At 51.4% G+C, this 21,036-nt stretch overlaps 1 protein-coding gene across 1 annotated transcript in view; it reads left to right on the top strand.

The window, feature by feature from the left end:
- Positions 1-17,847, top strand: part of FKBP9 (FKBP prolyl isomerase 9) — a 30,305-nt gene extending 12,458 nt beyond the window's left edge. The window contains exons 3-10 of the mRNA XM_072598874.1: positions 1,757-1,946; positions 4,044-4,189; positions 6,546-6,735; positions 11,319-11,464; positions 13,004-13,190; positions 15,039-15,184; positions 16,197-16,360; positions 16,723-17,847. Of these exons, the coding sequence (XP_072454975.1) occupies positions 1,757-1,946; positions 4,044-4,189; positions 6,546-6,735; positions 11,319-11,464; positions 13,004-13,190; positions 15,039-15,184; positions 16,197-16,360; positions 16,723-16,899 (1,346 nt within the window). The 3' untranslated portion in view covers positions 16,900-17,847. The remainder of the gene's footprint in view (positions 1-1,756; positions 1,947-4,043; positions 4,190-6,545; positions 6,736-11,318; positions 11,465-13,003; positions 13,191-15,038; positions 15,185-16,196; positions 16,361-16,722) is intronic.
- Positions 17,848-21,036: the final 3,189 nt, after the last annotated feature.

Raw genomic sequence — 21,036 nt, 5'->3', positions numbered from 1 at the left:
GGCCCTTACGACTCCTGATCAAACTGTCTGCAAGCATTTATTAAGCACCTCCTGCTTATGTGTGCCTGGGCATGCAGAGACAGTTGTCAAACAGGCTCCTACTCAAATAAGTGGCAAGATAGCCTCTTTCCTCAAGGAGCTTACATTCTGATGGGAGACACCATGTGCCTGTAGACGCATGTACAGAGAAGCTATGTCTCTGATCTCTGTAGATTAATACAAAGTAATAGAAGACACAGTGAGGAGGGAGGGTGCTGGTAGCTGGCAGAGGAGGCAGTGTTTGGGTGGCAGGAATGAGGTGGAGGTGAGGAACGTGGTACAGGCAGCATGGGGCATGGCCAGTGCCAAGGTTTGGAGAGGGGAGAGGGACTGATGGCTGGGAGAAACAGAAAAGGCTGGTTTGTCTGGGAGGATGGTGTCCATGAAGTTGGGAAAGCCAGCTACAGCCAAGGTGGGAGAAGCTTGAAGAGCCAAACAGGAGAGTTTATGGTTAGTCTTATGCTCCCATGGACTTGGCTCTAAAACAAAGAGGGATTTGTTGAAATCCCTTTGCTTCTGGGGATGCCAACTTGAAAGGCAGAGATGTGGAAACCAAAAGGGGCTCCCAGTTTCTTATCATCGTTCCCCATTTCCTGGGCTACTAAAGAGCATCCAGACAGTCTGTGGGTGTTTGGAGTATTTGTGAGAGTTCTTGATGAGTGGAGTGCGGTGTGCTTTGGCAACTGGAACAGGAATGGAGAGTTGGTGTCGGTGTAGAGAGGACAGGGACTGTTTGCACATTTTCTTTGGATCCCCAGTGCTTAGCACAGTGTAGGGCACGTAACCAAGTGCTTAATAAATGTTCATTGATTATCACTTGAGCAGAGATCAGAGAGGATCTGCTGTGATTCATGAGGGGAGAGATACTTGGGCATGACTGTGAGTGCGCTTGAGTGGTTTGTGCCTGTGACCCCCCACAAGTGGGTCTTGTTGGTGTGGATCGAATGGTTCCTGTGCAAAGGGGGAGGCAGGTCCACTTTGTCAGGGCTGTCTGACTGGGTCTCACGCTCTTTGTGTCCTTGGGAGAGCAGAATAGCGTCCTTGGGAGAACAGGGAGGACAGAGCCCCAACCAGATGGGGATCTTTGCTGCTAACTGTGACCCAGGCCCAGATCCATGCATATCACGCTTGCCGCGCTCTGTCATTCTTCAAGCTGGAGGTGGGGGCCTGCAGGCTTGTACTCCCCTTCATGTTGCCTTTCCCTATGTTCAGTCATGTCTGACTGTTTGTGGCCCCATTTGGGGTTTCTTGGTGAAGATACCAGAGTGGTTTGCCATTTACTGAAGATACCAGAGTGGTTTGCCATTTCCTGAAGATACCAGAGTGGTTTGCCATTTCCTTCTCTAGCTCATTTTATAGATGAGGCAGATAGGGTTAAGTGACTTGCCCAGGAGCACACAGCTAGTATGTGTCTGAGACTGGATTTGAACTCAGGTGGAGAGAGGAGTCTTCCTGAGTCCAGCCTGGTGCTCTAGCCACATCCCCTAATGGAGACTAACAGGGCCTCCTCACCGATTGTTCTGTTCTGTCCAATCGTTTCAGCTCATCTAGAAGTAGCCAAGCAATGCCACTAGCTTTTCCACTGTCCTGTCCTTTGGAATGATGTATGAACGATTTAAACAGAATGTTGCCTTTTGATTTGTGGCTGATTCTTGGAGGTTTGTGAGCGGGAGTGGCCGGGCATCAACCTCAGTTTCACCTTACTTTACATTTCCAGCTGACGTCGTCCCCCCTGATTCCGTGCTGCACTTTGATGTCCTCTTGATGGACCTCTGGAATTCTGATGACCAAGTTCAAGTTCACACTTACTTCAAGCCAGCTAATTGTTCTCGGACAATCCAGGTGTCAGATTTTGTCAGATATCACTACAATGGCACGTTCTTGGATGGGACTCTGTTTGACTCCAGGTAAGGTCTGCTTTTGGCTGTGAGGTCAGGGAATCGCAGCTCTACTCGCCTTTCTCATCTACTCTTTGCTTCTTTTGACAACAGAGCCTCTTCACTTGAGTCAGTGTAAAATGGTCTCACTTTCTTGTGTCTTTTATGTCAGATGGATCAAAGAACCAAAGGAAGTTACATCCTGGGGAGATATCCCCAAGTGACTATAGGATGTGTGAGAGGGTTTAGGAAAAGATTAGCTCTGAGGAGGAAATCAGGAGACGAGAATAAAGAAGAATTTGCAGTGGTTTAAAAATTCCCAGAAAGACCTGAACAGTAGTAAGGCAGTAGTAAGTCTGAAAAAGTTCAAGGGAGCAGTCAGCCAAGAAGAAAACCGTAAACGTCAAGGAAGCAGCCCAGCCGGGGTTGGGAGCCATGAAGAGATAAGTGAGAGGTGGAGGACAAGTTGAGATTCTTTTCCTGAGGATTTATAGCGTCTTGGGGAATTTAGAAAGAGGAAAGAAGACGAGCATTACGACTCAGGAAAGGAGCTTCTCAGCATTATTCAGAACGGACACCAGGTTATAGCTAGAGAGAATTCACAGAACCTCGAGAAGTGAAACTTCAATTTCTTTTTTTTCACATTTTAAAATTTAATTTGCACTATTAACATTTTCTTCACCATTTTCTTTTTTTTAAATATCTGAGTTTATTATGTTGGCATTTTTTTATCAATTCATTTCCTTGCTTTTAGTTTTCTACAATCACGTCCATAAATCTTAGATTTTCTCCTCCTCCATCTCTGCTTTTTCCCCCCTCCTTCCCCGAGACGGTGTGCAATGAAAGCTTCAATTTCAACCCTCCTAGAGGGGCATTATTGTGAAACTCCAGGAGTACAGTGAGCGGGAGAGAGTCCTGGAAGCCCCGCATGGGACAAACCAAGTCAGGAACACAAAATCAGTGGCTTTGATTATATCAAGAAAAAGGATTTTGTGTTTAAAAAAAAAAGCTGTTTCTCTAAAAATGGACATTTAAGGATAAATGTTAAAGTGTTTGTTTTTTAGTCAAAGAACTTTGTCTGAGTCCTGGCTCTGACATTTACTTTATTTTGATTTGGGGCAAGCTACTTAATCCTAGAACTCAGTTTCCTTATGTGTAAAATGAATGGGTTGTACCAGATTATTTCAGAGTTCAGATCCAGCACTAACTATATGATCTCTCATCCAGAGATGAGAATGTCTAAGGTCCAGAATGTCTAAGGAACTGATAGAAACGTATAAGAATAATGTGTGCTCCTAAGAGGAGGAATGAATGAATGGAAACACGTTTATTAAGCATTTGCTGATTTCCAGGCCCTTACTGTACTGTGTGTGTACTATTCACAGAAAGCTAGATCGCTCCCTAAGGAGCTTACGTTCTTATTGGGAAGCCAGAAGCATGGGGGCCAGAGAGGCACGGTTCTGGTCTGTGAAGGCCCAGGGAAGTTGAGGGGTCAAAGGAGATCATAAGATTTCTAAGGAGTAATATAAACTGTGGATCACTGCTGTTCAGAGCTAGAATCAGAAAAAGGAAAATCAAGAGAACCTTCAGGGACTACCTTTTCTCCATCAAACTGGCAAAATCTGCTGCTGCCCTCCTGGGGCTGCTGCCCTCCTGGGGCTGCTGCCTTGTTGGTGGCTCCAGACTGGCACCCACCTGCTCATCCCCTCCAGCTCAGTGACCACCTGGTGACTGCCTCTGAGGCATCCCCTCAACTTCCAATTCTTTGCCATCAAAAAGTTTCTGTAAATATTTTTGTACAGTTAGCTCCTATTCTCTTTTGTTTGATCTCTTTGGAATTCAGACATATTTCTGTTGTACCTCCTTAAATAAGCATGTTATTTCCCCTGATAAAATGAATATTAGCTGTCAGCGGAGGGTCAGGACCTAGGGGTTTCTGTCTAGGTAACCCCAAGGCCTAGCCATGTGTGTTTAATAAACATTTGTTCTTTGATCGATTGGTTTCTTCATAAACTTCAGGAGTGCTGATTGATGATGACTCCTGAAAGTATGGGGTCGTCTGACTGACAGACCAACGGATCGGCCCTGGGCTTCAGGACTCACCTCCTTTCATGTTTTGTTTGATAGCCACAATCGGATGAAGACTTATGACACCTACGTCGGGATTGGCTGGCTGATCCCCGGGATGGACAAAGGCCTCCTGGGGATGTGTGTGGGGGAAAAACGGATCATCACCATACCACCTTTCCTGGCTTATGGGGAAGATGGTGATGGTGAGTCCTCTCCTGTCTTTATTTTTGTAGCCGTTCTGAATTCAGCTGTGGCCAGGCTTCATAAATAGGAGATTGTCTTGGGAATATTTGGATTTTGGAAGTCAGGTGGGAGTCTGATTACGTCAAAATGGCATGTAGTAAAAAGCAGTCAGCTCTCTAGAACACTTTCCAGTTAGAAATCCCTGGTGAACGAGTGGCTGCCACGTGCTCTTCTCCCATTCCTCTCCCCGCTACACTTCCTGCCACCATCTTGTTCCTAGATAGTGCCATTGGAGCTGACTTATTTCCAGACTCTCCTTGGCCTGCTCCCTCCCTTTCTCTTCTCCCTGTTCCCCATTGCTTCTTGAGGTTCGGTGAAACCCAGGCTGCAGCACATGGATGTATCAACAGAGCTATGGACATGTTCCCATTTGCGAGTAACCGCCAGGAGCCATAACAAAGGTGGTCTGTGAATGTGTTGGCTGAGCATGCGAAGTGCTAGGATTATACATGATCCATGACTTTTTTGATCACTCACAAATCTGAGCTGAAGCTAGGAACAGTCATTGAAAATGTGGGTTCTGATGTGATGTGTGTCCTATTGGAAAAGAGAACTCATTTATTCTAAACACATTTAATATGATTTCATTAATTTGTTATTAATAATATCGGTACTCCTTACCTCGATGGTGCCTCAGAGCTTGCAAAGCTGCAGCAGTCCCACCAGATATGCAGAGTGCCTTGTGGCCTCCTGGCACATTCCGGCCATCTCTGAAAGGCCGTCAGGACAGAAGAGGCGGAGGAGACTCAGGGGCTGTCTGACCCATTTCTAAAATTGTGCTTTCTATGTTTAAATTAAAAAAGATTTGGATAGCTCATTATTTATTTATTTTGAACAGTTCTTTCTTTTGAAATTTTGAGTTACAAATCCTCTCCTCCCCTCCCCCCACCAGGGAGAAGGAGAACAATATGATGCCATTTATACGTGTGATTCTTGCAAAGCTTGTTTGCTTTGTCTGACCCATTTTTGCAAAGAATTCCTGCTCGGCTCTGATGGACAGGATGTCATCTGGCCTCCAATGAAGGGCCTCAAGGGTGGGGCCCCCCTGCATCAGGAGCCTGCCCCTCCTTCCCTTTGGGGCTGCTCGAGTTAGGAGGATTTTCCCTCCTGTAAAGCTCCATTCTGCCACTCCGCTCTCCCTGCTCTTTGGTGCCAAACAGTAAATCTGACCACGTGACAGCCTGTCAGATACTTGGACCCAGAACACTAGGCCTGGGGTCAGGAAGATGGAGGCCTCAGATGCTTGGGAGCTGTGTGCCCGTGGGCAGGTGACTTTACCTCTCTCTTCCTCATTCATGAAATGGGGATCCTGACAGCATCTTCCTTCCAGGATTGGGGTGAGGCTTCTGTGAGATCACATTGTTAAAGCACTGCTAGCACAGCGCCAGGAACATAGTAGGAGCTCTAGAAATGCTTCTTCTACTTCTCCCCCTCCCCCCTCCTTCCCCTCTCTCTTCAGTCTAAACATTCCTAGCTCCCAAAGGAAAGCTGGATCAAAGTAGAGATGCCAGTTGGGTGATGCCTGGCTTTGGGGGCATCCTGTGCCTTAGGGTTACTTTGTATTCTACATACGTTCATAGAGACATGCCCTTGTGTCCTCTCCCAGGAGAATGTGAGCACCTTGAGGTAGGGACGGTGGCATTTCTATCTGTGTGGTACAGGGCCTGGCACTGAGTAGGAACTTGGTAAGAGTTTGCTGATTGACTAGAAGACATGCAGTGCATCTTTGAAAGGTCCAGGATGTCCCCAATGTGAGAGGCTTCCCTCTACCCTTTAGCAGATGTTTTCCTCATATGCTGCAGCCAAATTTTTCAGCTGGGGTTTCTGACCTTCAGGGACGAGCCTCTGCAAACTTAGCTAGCCAGTCCCTGAGTTCACAGACTCCTCCATCCCTGACTGCCTGCTTGAAGCATTTCTCCTTGGGGAAGGCCTGCTGGGGCTGGCAGCCAGCCGTCCTCTGCTTTGAGAATCCAGGAACTGCATGTGTGTAGAGCCTCCCTCCCTTCAAGGATCGGAGGTTTTCCATCACACAGGGAGTTGTCAGCCCCTGGCCACACGTGCCTGTGCTTGTGCCTCTCCTTGTGTCTGGGGGAAGGTGAGGCATGACACATGGTGGTGGGGCTGCCCGTGCCCTGGCCTCACTTAGTGACACAGGAGGGTAGATTGAGTAGCCTTTGCACCTTGCCCAATGCCTGCCATGTAGTGGGCACTCCAGACCATGAGGGGAGAATGAATCCCTGACTTGGGACCCTAGTGCAAATAAGAGGATAGATCATGGCAGTTCTGGTGTGATGCCTCCATTCCATTGCCCCCTAGGTAAAGATATTCCTGGGCAGGCCTCTCTGGTGTTTGATGTGGCCTTGCTAGACCTGCACAATCCCAAAGATAGCATTGTCATCGAGAACACGTTTTTGCCAGAAGATTGTGAACGCAGAAGCCACCCTGGGGACTTCCTCCGCTACCACTACAACGCTTCCCTCCTGGATGGTACCTTGTTTGACTCCAGGTAATACAGTGGCCCTCCCTACCTCCTGTTAAAGACTGTGTCTTCTGCTCCCTGGACCAGTATCTGTTTGTGGGAGCTTCTGGGGGAAAAGAGCCTTCCCTGGAGGGTCTGGCTCTCCACTCTAGGCTCTTTGCCATGCTCTCCAAAGGGCTCCCGTGCTCTGCTCCCAGCTCAGCTGTTCATTTCCCACCTTTCTGCTTTTTCTCTGGCTGCTCCCCCCTGCCTGGAATGCAGTGGCACATTGCCCTCCACCTCCCAGAATCCTTGTGTTTTTGTACTTCCACACTGTCCTGCTTGTGCAGAGCCTGGGCCTGTATAACTGAATTTCCCTTGGGTTCCACTTTGGGGAGTGGCCTTGATGCTAAAGCCCCAGGTTTATCGTTGTATGAGGCCGAGTTGGTTACCAAGCAAAGTTAACATTTTTCACGGCCACTGTTGATGGTGCAGTGGAAAGAGATTTGTGATCAGAGGGCCTGGATTCATATCCTGATGCTGCTTCTGCTTAGCTGGGTGATGCTGGGGCAAGAGAATCAACTGGTGTCTGGCTCAGCTTCCTCTGTTGTAAAGCGTGGCCCCTTCCAGCTCTGAATTCTGGGGTGCTGGGCAGCTGTCATGGTCTCTGGAAGGCAGAGGCTCCATTTCTGTTCAGGTTTCCAAAATAATTACTTTGGGGCTGCCCTTACCTTCACCTTCCTCAGTGGCCGTATGTTGAATTTGTGGACCAGTCACAGGGATTTCCCCTTTTTTGTGCTGACCGACTGAAGGCGGAGGGCAGAGGCCGTCCTGGGTTTTGTATCTGCCTTCTTGCCAGCTCGGAGGGGAAGATGTCTCCCACTTGCTGGGAGATTATTGGGATGCCCAAACACCAGCTCAGCTTGCTGTCTGTCAGAGAGAACAAGGAAAAGCCAGGCCAGCTGGGATGGGAGGGCAGCGGAAGGAGAGCCGAGAAAGGGTCTGGGGTTAGCTAGTCCCACTCTGGAGATGAGGCCCCTTCTGGACAAGAGCATTTTCAGGTTATTTCTGGTTTTCATGTTGACTGCTAAAACACTTTTGAATGGTCTTATCAGCAGTGGTTGTTCAAGGGGCATAAAGATGGAGGTGTCCTACAGAACCTTGACCTGGAGGGCCTCTTTCTGAGTCAAGAGGGAAACTCCAGTTAACGGACCATGGACCTGAGACTGGGAAGGCCCCCAGGCCACCTGCTCCAGCCCCTGTTCAGTCCCAGAAAGGGAATATGTTTTACCAAAGTGTGGAGACAAGAATCACCCTAAATGACTAAAAGAGAAACTGAGGCAGATCTCCAAGCCAGAGGGATCTGGCCCCCTCTAATGAAGTGCACCTGGACCTTCCTCATGACCTGAGATACCCCCTCCTTCCAGTGCCTTATTTTTGTAAGGCTTAATACCAGACTTAGTACCTGAACATTCTAAAGTGGCTGGCTGTACAAAGTATGGCACCCCATTGTTGGCATATGATGTGTAAGTTAAAATAAGCAGAAATGATGTGTCAGCAGGGTCCTGGGGTGGGTGAAACAAGGAATATCTCCACTGACTAAGTGGTCTCAGGATGGCTGGGCAGGGCTATCCAAGGGCTCCAAGAGCATATGGAGGGCTTTCCTTGCCATGCTGCGCATGCCTGGTCTGGAGCCGGAGATATCTGTGTCTGCATTCTCATGGCTGCATGAGTGAGCTCCACCACTGCATCGAAGTGTGAGGCCTGTTACGGGGCCCTTCTACGAGGATCTGTATTCCTGTGTGACTTACACAAAGTATGGATTATACCTTTAGTGGGTGACTGACTACATATGTGTTACTAGATGAATCTGTTAAAATAATTGCTAACAGTCATTGCCCCTTGTAGAGTCACAGTGGACTGACTAATACGGATTAGAGTTTGAGGAGGGTTCCTCACTCTTTCTAAAGGTTGCACTGATATTGGGAGGGGGATTTGAACCCAGGTCTTCTGGCTTTTCCACTGGACTGTGATCTCCCAAGCTGTTAGTCCTAGTCTCCTCATTGGCCACTTCCTCAGGCAGGGCATAGCCAAGGAGGAAGGGGCCAAGGTTTCTGGGAGATTCACTTGATGTTTGTTCCATGGGGTGAGGTACCATTCTGTCCAGAGAACATTTTATAAAGCCCCTGCTATGTGTCAGGTACGATGCTGGGCATGGAGGCTACAGAACCTGCCTGAAGGAGCTTTCTTTCTACCGGGGCAATACAAGGGTGGATGGAGGAAGATCATGAACCAAGGCCACCTTCACAGAGCTTGCAGGAAGGCAGAGGCTTCTGGAAGCAGTCATGAAGAAGGAGGGCTACTAGGCTTAGGGAACAGCTTGTGGGTGCCTGGGAGTTTGGAGAGCACAGGAGCCCAGTTCAGCACCAGCCCTATTCTCTCAGTGTGGAGGGTGAGGGGTGCCCTAAGTGGTCCAGGGGTGAGTGTCCTGACTCTGGAGAAGACAGGCTCATTTGGGGCTTGGGAGGGTTTGGGAGGGAGTCAGTGCTGGGTTTGGGCCTTGAAGGGTCTGGGAGACTGACAGAGATGATGAAGAGGAGGCTTATAAGTGAAAGAATCAGAGGTCAGAAAGTCATGGTGACGTCTGAGGGAGAATCGGGTGACCAGTGCCAGGAGATGGGGGGGTAATAATGCTGCTTGCCAGTATTGCGCACCACAGCCTTGTGAGGGAGGAGCTATTTATTAAGATTCTTATTTTGTAGAGTCTGAGGCTGGAAGACATTGAGTGAGCCCCCCAGGGCCCCCCAGCCCACGATTATCTGAGATGATAGGGTTCAAATTCAGGTCTTCCTGCCTTGGTTGGCCTGGGCAGGTGGGGGAGGGCGTGGCTGGGCTGAGGAGTTGGAACCCTGGAAAGTCAGTGGAACTGCAGGCTTCATGGAACAAGAGGCCGAGTCCTTCATCCGGTCTGCCCCTCTGCAGTTTGATTTTCAAGGCCACCTTCTCCCCACTTTCAGTCCCTAGAAAGCCTCCCTGTGACAGAGAAGAGATCTCCCAGGTAAACCAGAACCCGCAGCTTTAGAGGTGATCATAGGCATCGTTTCATAGGAGGCATGTGACAGGAGGTCCCTTGGGCACTGGTTTGTTCCTTGCCAGGACTTGAGATGTGTAGATGGGTTTGGTTGACAGAAGTGAGAACAATTCATTCCTGGATCCGGCTGGTGGTCTGTGCCTCCTGTCTGATGGACAAGTCAGGGACACTGTCCTGTCTTCGTAGCAGTCAGGAGCTTTAGCCTGCAGGCTTTGTGGGAGGTGCATCCTTCTTTCTCCACAGAGACCCAGGGACATTCTCTCAAAATATACCTGGCACCTGGTTGGGCTTGGATTCGCCTCATCCTTCCCTGAGAGGCCCTCACTGTCCCAGGGTCAGGGAGAGCAGGGATCCACCCTTGGGGTTGCCCTGATGGCTGGAGTCTGACTGGCAGCCCCCTGGCAGCTGAGGGACTTGGAGAGGTATCTGGGGCTCGCCCAGGCTCATCTGGACACTCGGTCTGGTTGTTCTCCTTCTGCCAATGTCTTTATTTCTGTAAACTGTGCCTACTGTGTGCCAGGCGCTGTGCTGAGCGCTGGGGATACAAGAACTTCCATTCCAACGTGCGGATAGTCATCTTGGGGGGCACTGGGATGGGTCTTGTGCGTGAGGTGGGAGATAAGCCAGGGGTGGAACCAGGAGGCAGAGGACTGGACATGGCGGATCACAGGAGAGGAGCGGTCAGTGGGTGTGTTTCTGGGTCCTGACATATCCTGGAGAGGAAGGAAGGGCTTCGGTTGAGCATTTTGTCTTTGAGACTGGAGCCCCTGGAGTAGGTGGCACAGTCAGACACGTTGGTGGAGGCCAGCGGAGACTGGGCTGGAGCCGGCAGAGCGCCCAGAAAAGCTAGAGTGGAGGGGGAGTGGAGGAGAAGGGGGGGGAGGGTCGGGCAGGACTCAGAACCTGGGAATGCTTTTCCCTCTTCCACGATGAGATTGCTGGCTTTGGAGGCCAAGGGCCTCTCTTTGGCCTTGTTTCTGTATGTGAAGGAGGGCCTGAGCTTGGCTGGAGGCTTCTCTGGCTGTCCTCTGCTCACAGCCTCATCCCCCTTGGCTGCTGGCCTTCCACACTCATGACCTTCTTTGCTCTTGGTCACTGCTGTGTGTCATTCATTGCTTGTTTGAGTCACTCCTCCTGCTCCAGACCTCCAGTGGCTCCCCACTGCCATCAGGATAAGGTCTGGCTCCGTCCCCAGAGAGGAGCAGTTGCCTTCCAGGCCAGTAGTCGCCCAGCCTGGGCCTGCTGACCCTGGGCAAAACGTCCTCCTGTCCTTGGTGTCAGATTGCTTGGCATGTCCTGTACTGGGGCCTGGGCCCTCCGTCCAGTCAGTGCAGTAGAGTTAGCCCTTGAAGAGACCTGGGACCTGGGTTTGAGTCCTAGGTCCAACCCTGGACAAAGCAGGCCCTTCCCAGGAAAGTAGGGGCAGGGCTTGAACTTGATGGTATGAGGGGTGGGGCTGGACCCCTCCCAGCTGAGTCCTGTAACCCTGTTAGGGGAGAGGAGATCTTTCCTAACCAGTTCAGTTTGCGTGTTTGTCCAGTTATTCCCGGAACCGCACGTTTGACACCTACATTGGTCAGGGCTACGTGATTGCCGGGATGGATGAAGGTTTGCTAGGCGTTTGCATCGGAGAGCGACGCCGAATCACCATCCCACCTCACCTGGGCTATGGAGAAGAAGGGCGAGGTGAGCACTGCTTTTCCCCACCCCCTCAGCCCTCAGTGTTTGTGTTTGAGGAGCTAAAAAGAATTGTTAAGCCACACTTCCCTCTGTACTTTCTGAGGTCCAGCCAGTATGTGCTCTGTTGTCCATCTCCAGTCTCCATGCCTTTGCCCTGGCAGTGGCCAGGCCTGGAATGTTCTCCCTCCTCGCCTCTCTTTGGCTCATCTTAGATCCCACCTTTTTCAGGAGGCCTTTCCTGGCCTCTTGCCTTTTCCCCTCTAAGGTCAGCTGTGTATTTGCTGTGTGTGTGCCTTGGAGATACCTCCTGACCTGCAGGGCATCTCTCCCATTCAGATTAGGTCAGGATTTATTTTTTCCTTTGCATCTCTGGTGAATGGCCCAGAGTAAGCATTTAGTAAATGCTGGCTCATAGTCACAGGGACCTCTAGGCTGCTTCCCTTCCTCAACTGAGTAACAACATTTATTTATGAAGTTCCTACTGTGTGCCAGCTACTGTCCTGGGTGCTGGAGGTACAAAGGCTGAAATGAGACAGGAAAAGGGGAAGCTGTTTGCTGGGATTCCCCTCCGCCCCAGAACCTGAGGAGCGATGGTGTTTGGGTTCTGGCAGGCCCCCGTGGACTCCTCATTCAGCCCCCTGTTGCTACGCCATGAGACCAGGGATACCCGAGGATGTGCTCGGAGTTCCTCCCTTTGCTTTCCCAGCATCTGTGACCCAGCTGAGCCAGTGGGGAAAGGTCCCCTGGGGGTGGGCTGGGATCCTCGAGGGTCCCTCCCCTTTATACTGAGGTTGGGGCGTTCTAGCACAGTTCAGGGGTGGGGAGCCAGCACCAGATGTGGGGGTTCTGGGATTCCTGGCTGGGCTTAGGGTCAGGGAGAGGGACTGCGTTTGGGGGGAGTCAACTGGCAAGGGTGTTAGGGTATGACCAGCAGAATAACTTCATTCCTCCTTTCACTCTTTGCTAAAATGGAGTCAGGAAGACCCTGTTGGCTTTTCCCACCCCTAAAACCCATCCTCTTCCAGATTTGCCTGTCTTTGTATCCTTGTAGCACCCTCCTCCACATCTGGAATCTCTTTGTCATCCTTTCCCCTTCCTGTTTTAACTCCCCCAAAGTCTCCTCATTTCTGTCCTTCGTAGCTGCCCCAGTGCCCTCACCTCAGCCCCCATCTGACCATGGCCTTGTGTCTCTGCCATAAACTAGAACCCCCGTGATGTGGCTCAGGTCTCCCTTTCGAGACCAGTTGCCCACCACTGGCCTCCATCCAAACTGGCTGCTCTGGGACCCTGAGCTTCCCCTCCCGTTCCTGTCCCTTTGTACAGACCAAGGGTTCCAGGAGGCTGGAATGCCTCCCCTTCTCAAACCTGTACCTTCAAGGTTCCTCAGGGCATCCTTCAAGGCTCTGCTTCCAGGCACAGCTCCTGGTGTACATGGAGTCTCTGGGCTTCCTTCCCTGCCCCGCACGAGAACACAGACCCCCCCACCCCGGGGCAGGGCTCAGCCTGGCTTTGCTCCCACCCTGACTCATCTTCCCCTGTCCACAGGGAACATCCCTGGTTCTGCCGTCCTGGTCTTTGACATCCACATCATTGACTTCCACAACCCTTCAGACTCTGTCAACATCACTTCACGTTACAAGCCCGAAAACTGCTCCGTCCTGAGCAAGAAAGGGGATTACCTTAAGTATCATTACAACGCCTCCCTCATGGACGGCACAAAGCTGGACTCCACGTGAGTGGGCCCCGGGAGCCCCGGGAGGGCAGGCAGAGGCAGCGGGGTATGCGGGCCCCAGGAGCCGCTGGTTCCTTGGGGAGGTTCAGGGAAGGGCGGCGCCCATGCCCTCAGAGGGGGAGCCCTTCCCACATCCCAGGAACATCATAGTCATGAACCTGGTGTTGGATGGTATGGAGGATTGGTTTTTTTCATCTGGGAACAGAGACAGTGGGGTTTAAGGGGGGAGGGGAGCTACCCAGGGTTCGGGTCTTGGCCCTGATCCTCAAGGGCTGGAGGACCCTGCTCCTCCTGGGGCTCCCAGGGCTAACCTGCATTGGGGGAGGGAGAGCAGAAGCAGGATCTGAACCCAGGGCTTCCGGACTCCAGCACTTGGTCAGCTACGCCCGCTGGTTCGGATTCCCTGACCCTGCTCAGGCACTCTGCTCTAGCAGGAGGGGCATTCGTGTGGAGCTGGGGATCTTTCTGTGAGATCACCCTGAGTGCTGCACACGCATGTGCACACACACACGCACGTGTTCATGCACACATGCTTTGTTGGCTCCACTTTCATACTTTCAAATACATTGTTTGTCATGTAGTAAAAGAAAGGAAAGGTGTTTGGGGCTGGAAGGACAGCAGGATGAGACAAAGTTTTTGAAAGCATAGTTGCCAAGAGGAGGAAATGACCATGGCGAGCAGAGGCCAGTGGCTGGCCAGGCTATTTTCTACCAAAGCAGCTGGTGCTGTGCCCTGTATCTGAGGGGGGAGAGTCTTGGGTCTGGGGATCAGGGGCAGGGCGGCTGGCCAGGAGGTAGTGTGTGAGGTCCACAGCACTTTCCCTGTGTGCTCACATTGAACCTCCCAGTGGCCCTGGCAGACCGGCATTATCATTCCCATTTTACTGAAGGGGAAACTGAGGCTGAGAGTGGTTCTGTGACTGCCTGGGGACACACAGCAAGGAAGGGCCAGGGGCTCCTCCTTGTGCCTCTCATGGCACTGTGGGGCTGGTGGCCACTTCTTGCTTTGGGGGCGTAGGACCTACAGTTGTGGCCCTGAGGCAAGCAGGCAGGACCAGGAGGCCCAGGGATGTCCTGCAGGATGCCACATTTTCAGTGCTGGAGGGACCTCTGTCTATCCAAAAGGGAATCCCCCTCCCCAAAAAACCCTGAAATATGGTCACATGATTCTTGGGTGATGACACCCCCTCCCCCCCAGACCCAGGCGTCCATCTGTCCCCTCATCTCCTCCGGCATGTCCCCAGACTGAGCCCAGGGTGTAGGAGCCTTAGTCAAAGATTTAGACATGATCTAGGCCAGGGCCACCAGCACAGAGTTCCCAGTGTTTCCAGAACCTGGTCAAAATGTTACTGGGGAATGCTTAGCGAAGCAAACAAAAAGATGATGCCACCTGGACAGCCTTTGGAGTCTGATGCCCCTAGGCCAAACTCTCATTTCACCAAGGAGTAGTCCGCCCCAAGGCTACCAGCCTCCCAGGCCTATCCTCCTTTGGCCCTGGTGATCCCAGCAGACTCTGCAGGTGAGCCATCTCAGCCCACCATGTGCCTCCGAGCTGGGGGCATCCCCGGCCCCGATAACAGAGCCTCCCAAGATGTCGCTGGGGCCCATGCTGGCTAGAAGAGGGAGGAAGCCCCAGGCTTCTGCCCATCCCCTCAGCCCCCAGGCTCCTCAGGGAAAAGGGCAGGGGCCCTGGCCCCAGACATCAGCCGGGTCAGCTGGGTCTGAGGCCAGCATCAGGTACAACAGATACGGGACAGGAATCCTCAGGGGAGCGCTTGCCACAGATTTTTATGTTTTGGTTAACAGATTTGCAAGTTGCCAACATGGAATATTCCATTTCGTTTTTCAGACTTAATTTGGGCAAGACCTATAACATCGTCCTGGGATCGGGACAGGTCGTGCTGGGGATGGACATGGGGCTCCGGGACATGTGTGTCGGAGAGAAACGGACGGTCGTCATCCCCCCCCACCTTGGCTACGGGGAGGCTGGAGTGGGTGAGTCAGACTGCCCTTGGCCTCTCCGGGTCACCCCCTTGTTATCACTGTCTTATTCCTTTCCAAAGGGAAGGGGGCATGATGTTTAGAATGTTAATTCATTTTCCATTTAAAATGGAAAGCTTTCTTTTTTAATGTAGCATTTGGTTAAAATGAGCTTCTTGAAGCATTGCCCTGTAAATACCCCAGTATTTTTCTTCTTTTTTTAAAGAGTGTTTAGCTGAGGTGAATTTCACCTCCCAATGCCACAATCCTGACCAGCTGGGCGGGGGGGTGGGGTAGGCAGTCCTGGGGTTCCCCATGGGATGGGATGTGGCCCTTGCCCTGACTGGTTTAGGGAGGTCAAGGCGCCGGATGAAGGGATGCCCTATGTCTTTGCGTGATCCTGTGTCAGAGTGAGCCCCTGGGTGACCAGGCCTGGTCAGTCAGTCTGTCTCTCCAGCACTTAGCAGGGGCCTGTACCTAGTAGACACTTAACAGATGATGTTAATTGGGAGAGAGCAGGGCTCAGTAGGTGGAGTTCTGTGCTTGGAGTCCCGAAGATGTGGACTTAGACCAGGCATCTATTAGCTCTGGGACCCGACCCAGGGAATCTTCTCAGTCTCAGCATGTATTTGGCAGCTCTCTACAACAAAGATTGGTTGTAATATGTGTTGGGGGAAGGGAAGAAACATTTATATATAAATATATATACACACCTTCTATATGCTAAGCACATTTATAAATATGCTCTCATTTAATCCTCACAACCACCTTAGGAGGCAGGTGCTATTATAATCCCCATTTTACAGCTGGGGAGACTGAGGCAGGTCAAGGGTTGTGACTTGCCCAGGATCACACAGCCAGTAAGTATCTGAGGCCAGATTTGAACTCTGGTCTTCCTGACTCCAGGCTCAGTAGCTGTAAGCTACTTCAGCTGTGGAAGGAGTTCCCACACCAGAACTTTCCTGTGGCTGAGGACATCTGGGCCCCTGGGGCGGGCAGTCCTGACTAGGGCTCTTGGCTTCCACAGTGGGAGAGGTGCCGGGGAGTGCGGTGCTGGTCTTTGACATTGAACTTCTGGACCTGGTGTCGGGCCTGCCCGAGGGCTACATGTTTATCTGGACAGAGGAGGTGTCCCCCAACCTCTTTGAAGAAATTGACAAGAATGGGGATGGAGAGGTTCTTCTGGAGGAGGTAACGGTGGGCACAGCCCCTGCCTGGTGCCCGCGGGGGCTGCTCTATGCCTGGATGGCAGTGATACTGTTAGAAATGTTTCTCTTGTTGTTGGACCTTAGTTTGCCCTTTGCATTCATCTTGTGGGACCAAGTGGAATGGGAGAGGTCCCTCCTCCGTGGGTCATCCCTTCACAGGCATAGAGGGTGAGAGCTGTACTCAGAGGCTGGGTCCCTTATTTTACAGATGGGGAAACTGAGGCTCCTGGAGGAAATGACTCAGTCTCAGTCACACATGCGCTTTTGTCCTGCCTGCTGCCCAAGGGCTGGGCCTCTGTTGTCCATGGGATGAAGGTTCCCTCTCTTTTTTTCTTTTCTCCACAGTTCTCAGAATACATCCATGCGCAGGTGGCATCTGGCAAGGGGAAGCTGGCGCCAGGCTTTGACGCAGACATGATTGTGAAGAACATGTTCACTAACCAGGACCGGGATGGAGATGGCAAAGTCGTAGCTGGAGAGTTCAAGCTGAAAGAGCAGGAAGCACGGCACGACGAGCTGTGACCAAGCCAGGGGCACCGTGCCCAGAGTGGGAGGCTCTGCCTCGTCACCTCCATCACGCAGCTTATGGGAAAGCATGGGGAAGAGGAGGGGCATAGACCCCACCCAGTTCTACTGTGTAAAGACTTCTTTTCTCTTTTATTTTCTAATTTCCAGTTTCCATTTGTTTAGAAAAGTTTCTCTGGATGTATAAAGTCAGTGGAGGAAAGCCCCCTGTAGGGCATCGGCCAGTCCCCCTAAGAAACCTGGAGTCCTGGACATTCCCGGTTCCCAGAAGGTGTGCCCGCTGCCTTCCCACTTAAGCAGCCTCACGCTTCTTTGGTTCTTGTGTCCTGCAGGTCAGAAAGAGCGCCATTGTGCAGTCTTCTCACCGTCTCCCCCCAGTGATGGGGGCGGATCTTGGGGCCAGGGCTCTTTGCACCTGCTAAAGCAGAGACGCTTCCCCTTTGGTGTGCCCCGGCACCTCCTCACAATCAGGTTGTTAAAGGCACAAAATACAACACAGGGAGGACAGAGGCAGCCAAGTCTTGGGAGACACAGGTATCAGTCCCTCAAGGCTTAGTGTGCGCTTTTGATAGCACCAAGACTTGGGGAACCCTCGGTCCAAGCTCACAGACCCTGGGTGGGTGGCTGCCAGTGCCCATCTGTCTAAGCAGGAAGCCCTTGGTCCTCACGTCCACCTGTCCTCCTTAGCCTTTTCTTTTTAACGCGTGTGAATGATTGCTGACCCTTCTGCGCCCACCTCTTCATCTTGGGTAGTGAAAATGTGGCGAGAGTGCTGGCCACTCCTGGAGGCCCAGGCCGCCTGCCTGCACAGCGCCACCTGCAATTGCTTTGTCTGATTGTGTGACGGTATTTTGTCCCAGTATAACTTGAGAGCTGACTACAGCACGCGGTTGATGCCCTGTGGGCCAATAACCGAGTTTTTGTTACATAAAACAGTGAAGGCTGTTCTCTGGTGGCTGTGTGTCTTATTGGGAGACCACTCGCGACAGGGCAGAATCTGTTGGGGTCTCAGAAGGGTGAGAAGTCTCAGGCATGGCTAGGTGACAATGGGCATTCTAAAGGATACAGCTTGGGCAAAGGTGTGAAGGCAGGAGAAGGCAAGGCATGTTTTGCAGCTTGCGGGGGCTAGAAAGAGGTGACCCCAGACCCTTGGGCCTCCTGATCAAGTCTCCAACAGCCTTTCTTCAGTGCTCATTGTCCCCCCACCCGGCACTCTGAGCTCTGTTACTACAATTGGCTCAAGACAGTGTTGACCTGAAAACTTGGTTAAAGAAAAGGCAGCAGGCTAAATGCATACGTTTTATGATTTAATTAATTAATTGATCAATTCCCTATTAAAGAAAACGGTAACATAATGCATTATGGAGCCAGAAATGTTCTGGCCACCGATACAAAGAATTGGGCAGCCTTAAATCTGTTTTAGGACAAAGAAGGTGTTCTGTGTCCTTCAGATTTATGTTCTCCATGAGTGATTCACTAGACCATTAAAAAGGAATTTCTTAATTGCAAAGGTTGTAAATACAATAAGATAACAGAGTTTGACGAAGTTTCACGTAGAAATTATGACCTAAGATGTCTGTGTTTTCTTTACCATTAACATGCCATAACATAGTATATGTCTACAAATATTAAGATATGGAAAGCGTCCCATTATTCAAGATAGTGACTTAGGTTAAAGGTCTCCCAAGGAATGTTAAGTCAGCCCTGGCTGGGTTTTGTGGACATAGGAAGAGGCATTCTCTGAGTTTGCTTCAGAGAGAACAAAGAGATTATTCCAAAATTTTATATTAAACATTATCAATAGTAAATGGAAACAATCAGAATTTTTAGGATCAATAAACACCTGACCATGTGCCAAAGCTTGTGGGTCTGGAACCCTTATCATTTTTTTTGGTTGCCCCCTCAGAAAGAAATGGAAAAAAAATGTGATAGAAAGGAACAACCAAGAGGTCCCGTGCTCCTCTGTGGGGTTTCCTCCTGCCCTTCACCCTTCCTGTGCCTGCGGTGGGAGGGACTCCCTTTCCCCCATTATGGATGATGCTGGAGAGCGCCAGGTTCCCATTCTCAGGCCCAGCTCATGGACCATGTTGTTTGTCCTTCATTCTCCAAGAGGCCTGGTGACATCAGTGACTGGTGCCATAACACAGAAGTGCATTGGATTTAAATGAGGCCGGGCTGTGCAAAGGCACTAGCCTCACGTTCTCCTCGGGAGCCATCTGGGTCCAGCGGCCAGATATGGATCAGGAGGAGATGCCCCCAGTTCAGTGGGAGGCCTTGGCCTTTTTGAGCTAAGTTTGACTGAGGTGATACTCCTTTATGGCTCATTCATGGACCATGTCAGTCCTTCCTGGGCCTTGGCTCTGTGCCCCCTCTGGCCCTCCCCTTCCCCCCCTCGTGTGTCACTGAGGGCTGTTTGGATGTCTTCTCCCCTTCCTCAACAGAGAGCTCTGTGGGGGCCCAGGGAGGAGGCCTCATTGGCGCCTTTTCTAGCACTTTGCTCCAGTGCCCTTGGGTCATCTGCCAGAGCCAGCAGAAGTGGGGTTTGGACCAAGATGTCTTTGTGCCTCTGTGTGCCATGTGGTCTCTCTTCGTTCTGCGAGCTCTCTGCAGATGACAGCTCTTGCCTAGAAGGGTGACTGCTCGTCACCAACACAGGCTCTCCCCTGGATGGTGGGTTCCCTGAGATACCCCCCTAGACCAGGCCCTGGCTCTCAGCCTGGCTCTGCCCCTTTGTGGCAGGGTGGCTTCCATCCCTTATCTGTAAAAGGAGCAAGTGACTTCTAAAGCCCTATGATTTCCAGGCCCAGAGTGAGGTTGGGAATAATTCATAGAATAAATAGGAGACCAGGTGGAGTGACACAGGGGGAAGTGTGCCTGGATTGGGGGTCGGAGGACCAGGCTTCCAGGCCTGCCTTGCCATTTCCCACTTTTCGTGCTTCTCAGTGTTTGTAAGTGCCAGTGCAGTAAAATCAGCTCCTCATTGTCATTCATAGCACCGCTCTGGGAAAGCTGAGCCGGAGGAGAGTTGGATCATCTAGAAAACCGAGGTGGGGGCAGGGAGAGCTCCTTTCGCTTTGAGGCTGGTTTGCTTTCCAGACAGCATCCCAGGCTTGAAGCAGGGGCAGCTTTCCCTGGGGCCCCTCGGCAGATGCCAGGCTCCAGCTTTCCCTTGAAGGCTCCTTCCTGCAAATTCACAGGGTTCTCATTAAGAAAATACAGTGCTCACTGCTAGAAGCTTCAGGGGGAGACGGCCCAGCTCCCTCAGCCAGAGAGCAAACATTCGATGCCGGTGGCCATCTCTTTCTCCCAAGGGCACGGATCTGTAGTGACTTGTTTGCTTTGTCAGTGCAGAGTTACCTTTTCCCAATTCATTCAGGAGACACTTTGCTTTAATTCAAAGTCATTAAAATGAGGCCTTGGGGCTTCTCCTAGCAGGGCACAAATCCATCCCATACCACGAGAGGCCTTTAAAGAGGAAGCAGCAGAAGGGAGGACAGCCCCCCCTGAGGGTCACTGGGCTTGCTTTCAGGGGTACCAAGAGCTGGAGTAAAGAATTTCATTGATGGGAAAAGATGGCGTGGGCGTATGGGGATGGGATAACTCACGGACGGCCTGCGTGGAGCAGAATGCTGGAGCTGGACCAGGACTCATACCTGCAACCTGCCCACCGCGCAGAGGAGGCCCAGATAGGGGCCTGTTGTGCGTCAGGCACTGTGCCAAGGGTTGGGGATACATGCAGAAAGGCAAAACCCATCTCCGAGGGGCCCACAGGCTCACCCTGGAAATTCAGTGAATGCATACAAGAAGTGGGCAGTGTGGTGGACCTCTACCCGGAAAAATGTTTTTAAATGATTGAAGGAAATGACCAATTTCAGCTAGAACGTAGTGAAAACGATGATGGGACATTTCCTCTGTCCTCTCACATGGCTCCCTCCGCCATCCGGAGACACCAGGTTAGGAATCCCTTATAGAGTATAGAGTAGGTGAAAGAGGAAAGCACCAGGAAAGGCCTCCTGTAGGAGATGAAACTGGGACTGAATCTTGGAGGAAGCTGGGAATGAGACAGAAACTGGTGTGAGGAACAGGGTGCAGAGGGATTGTGGGACCAGGCAGTTTATGTTTGATCTTGAGGCG

The sequence above is a fragment of the Notamacropus eugenii genome, chromosome 3, assembly GCF_028372415.1.
Source record: "Notamacropus eugenii isolate mMacEug1 chromosome 3, mMacEug1.pri_v2, whole genome shotgun sequence".
NCBI lineage: Eukaryota > Metazoa > Chordata > Mammalia > Diprotodontia > Macropodidae > Notamacropus > Notamacropus eugenii.
The sequence above is the reverse complement of the archived record's forward strand: the minus strand, read 5'-3'. Positions and strand labels throughout refer to the sequence as shown.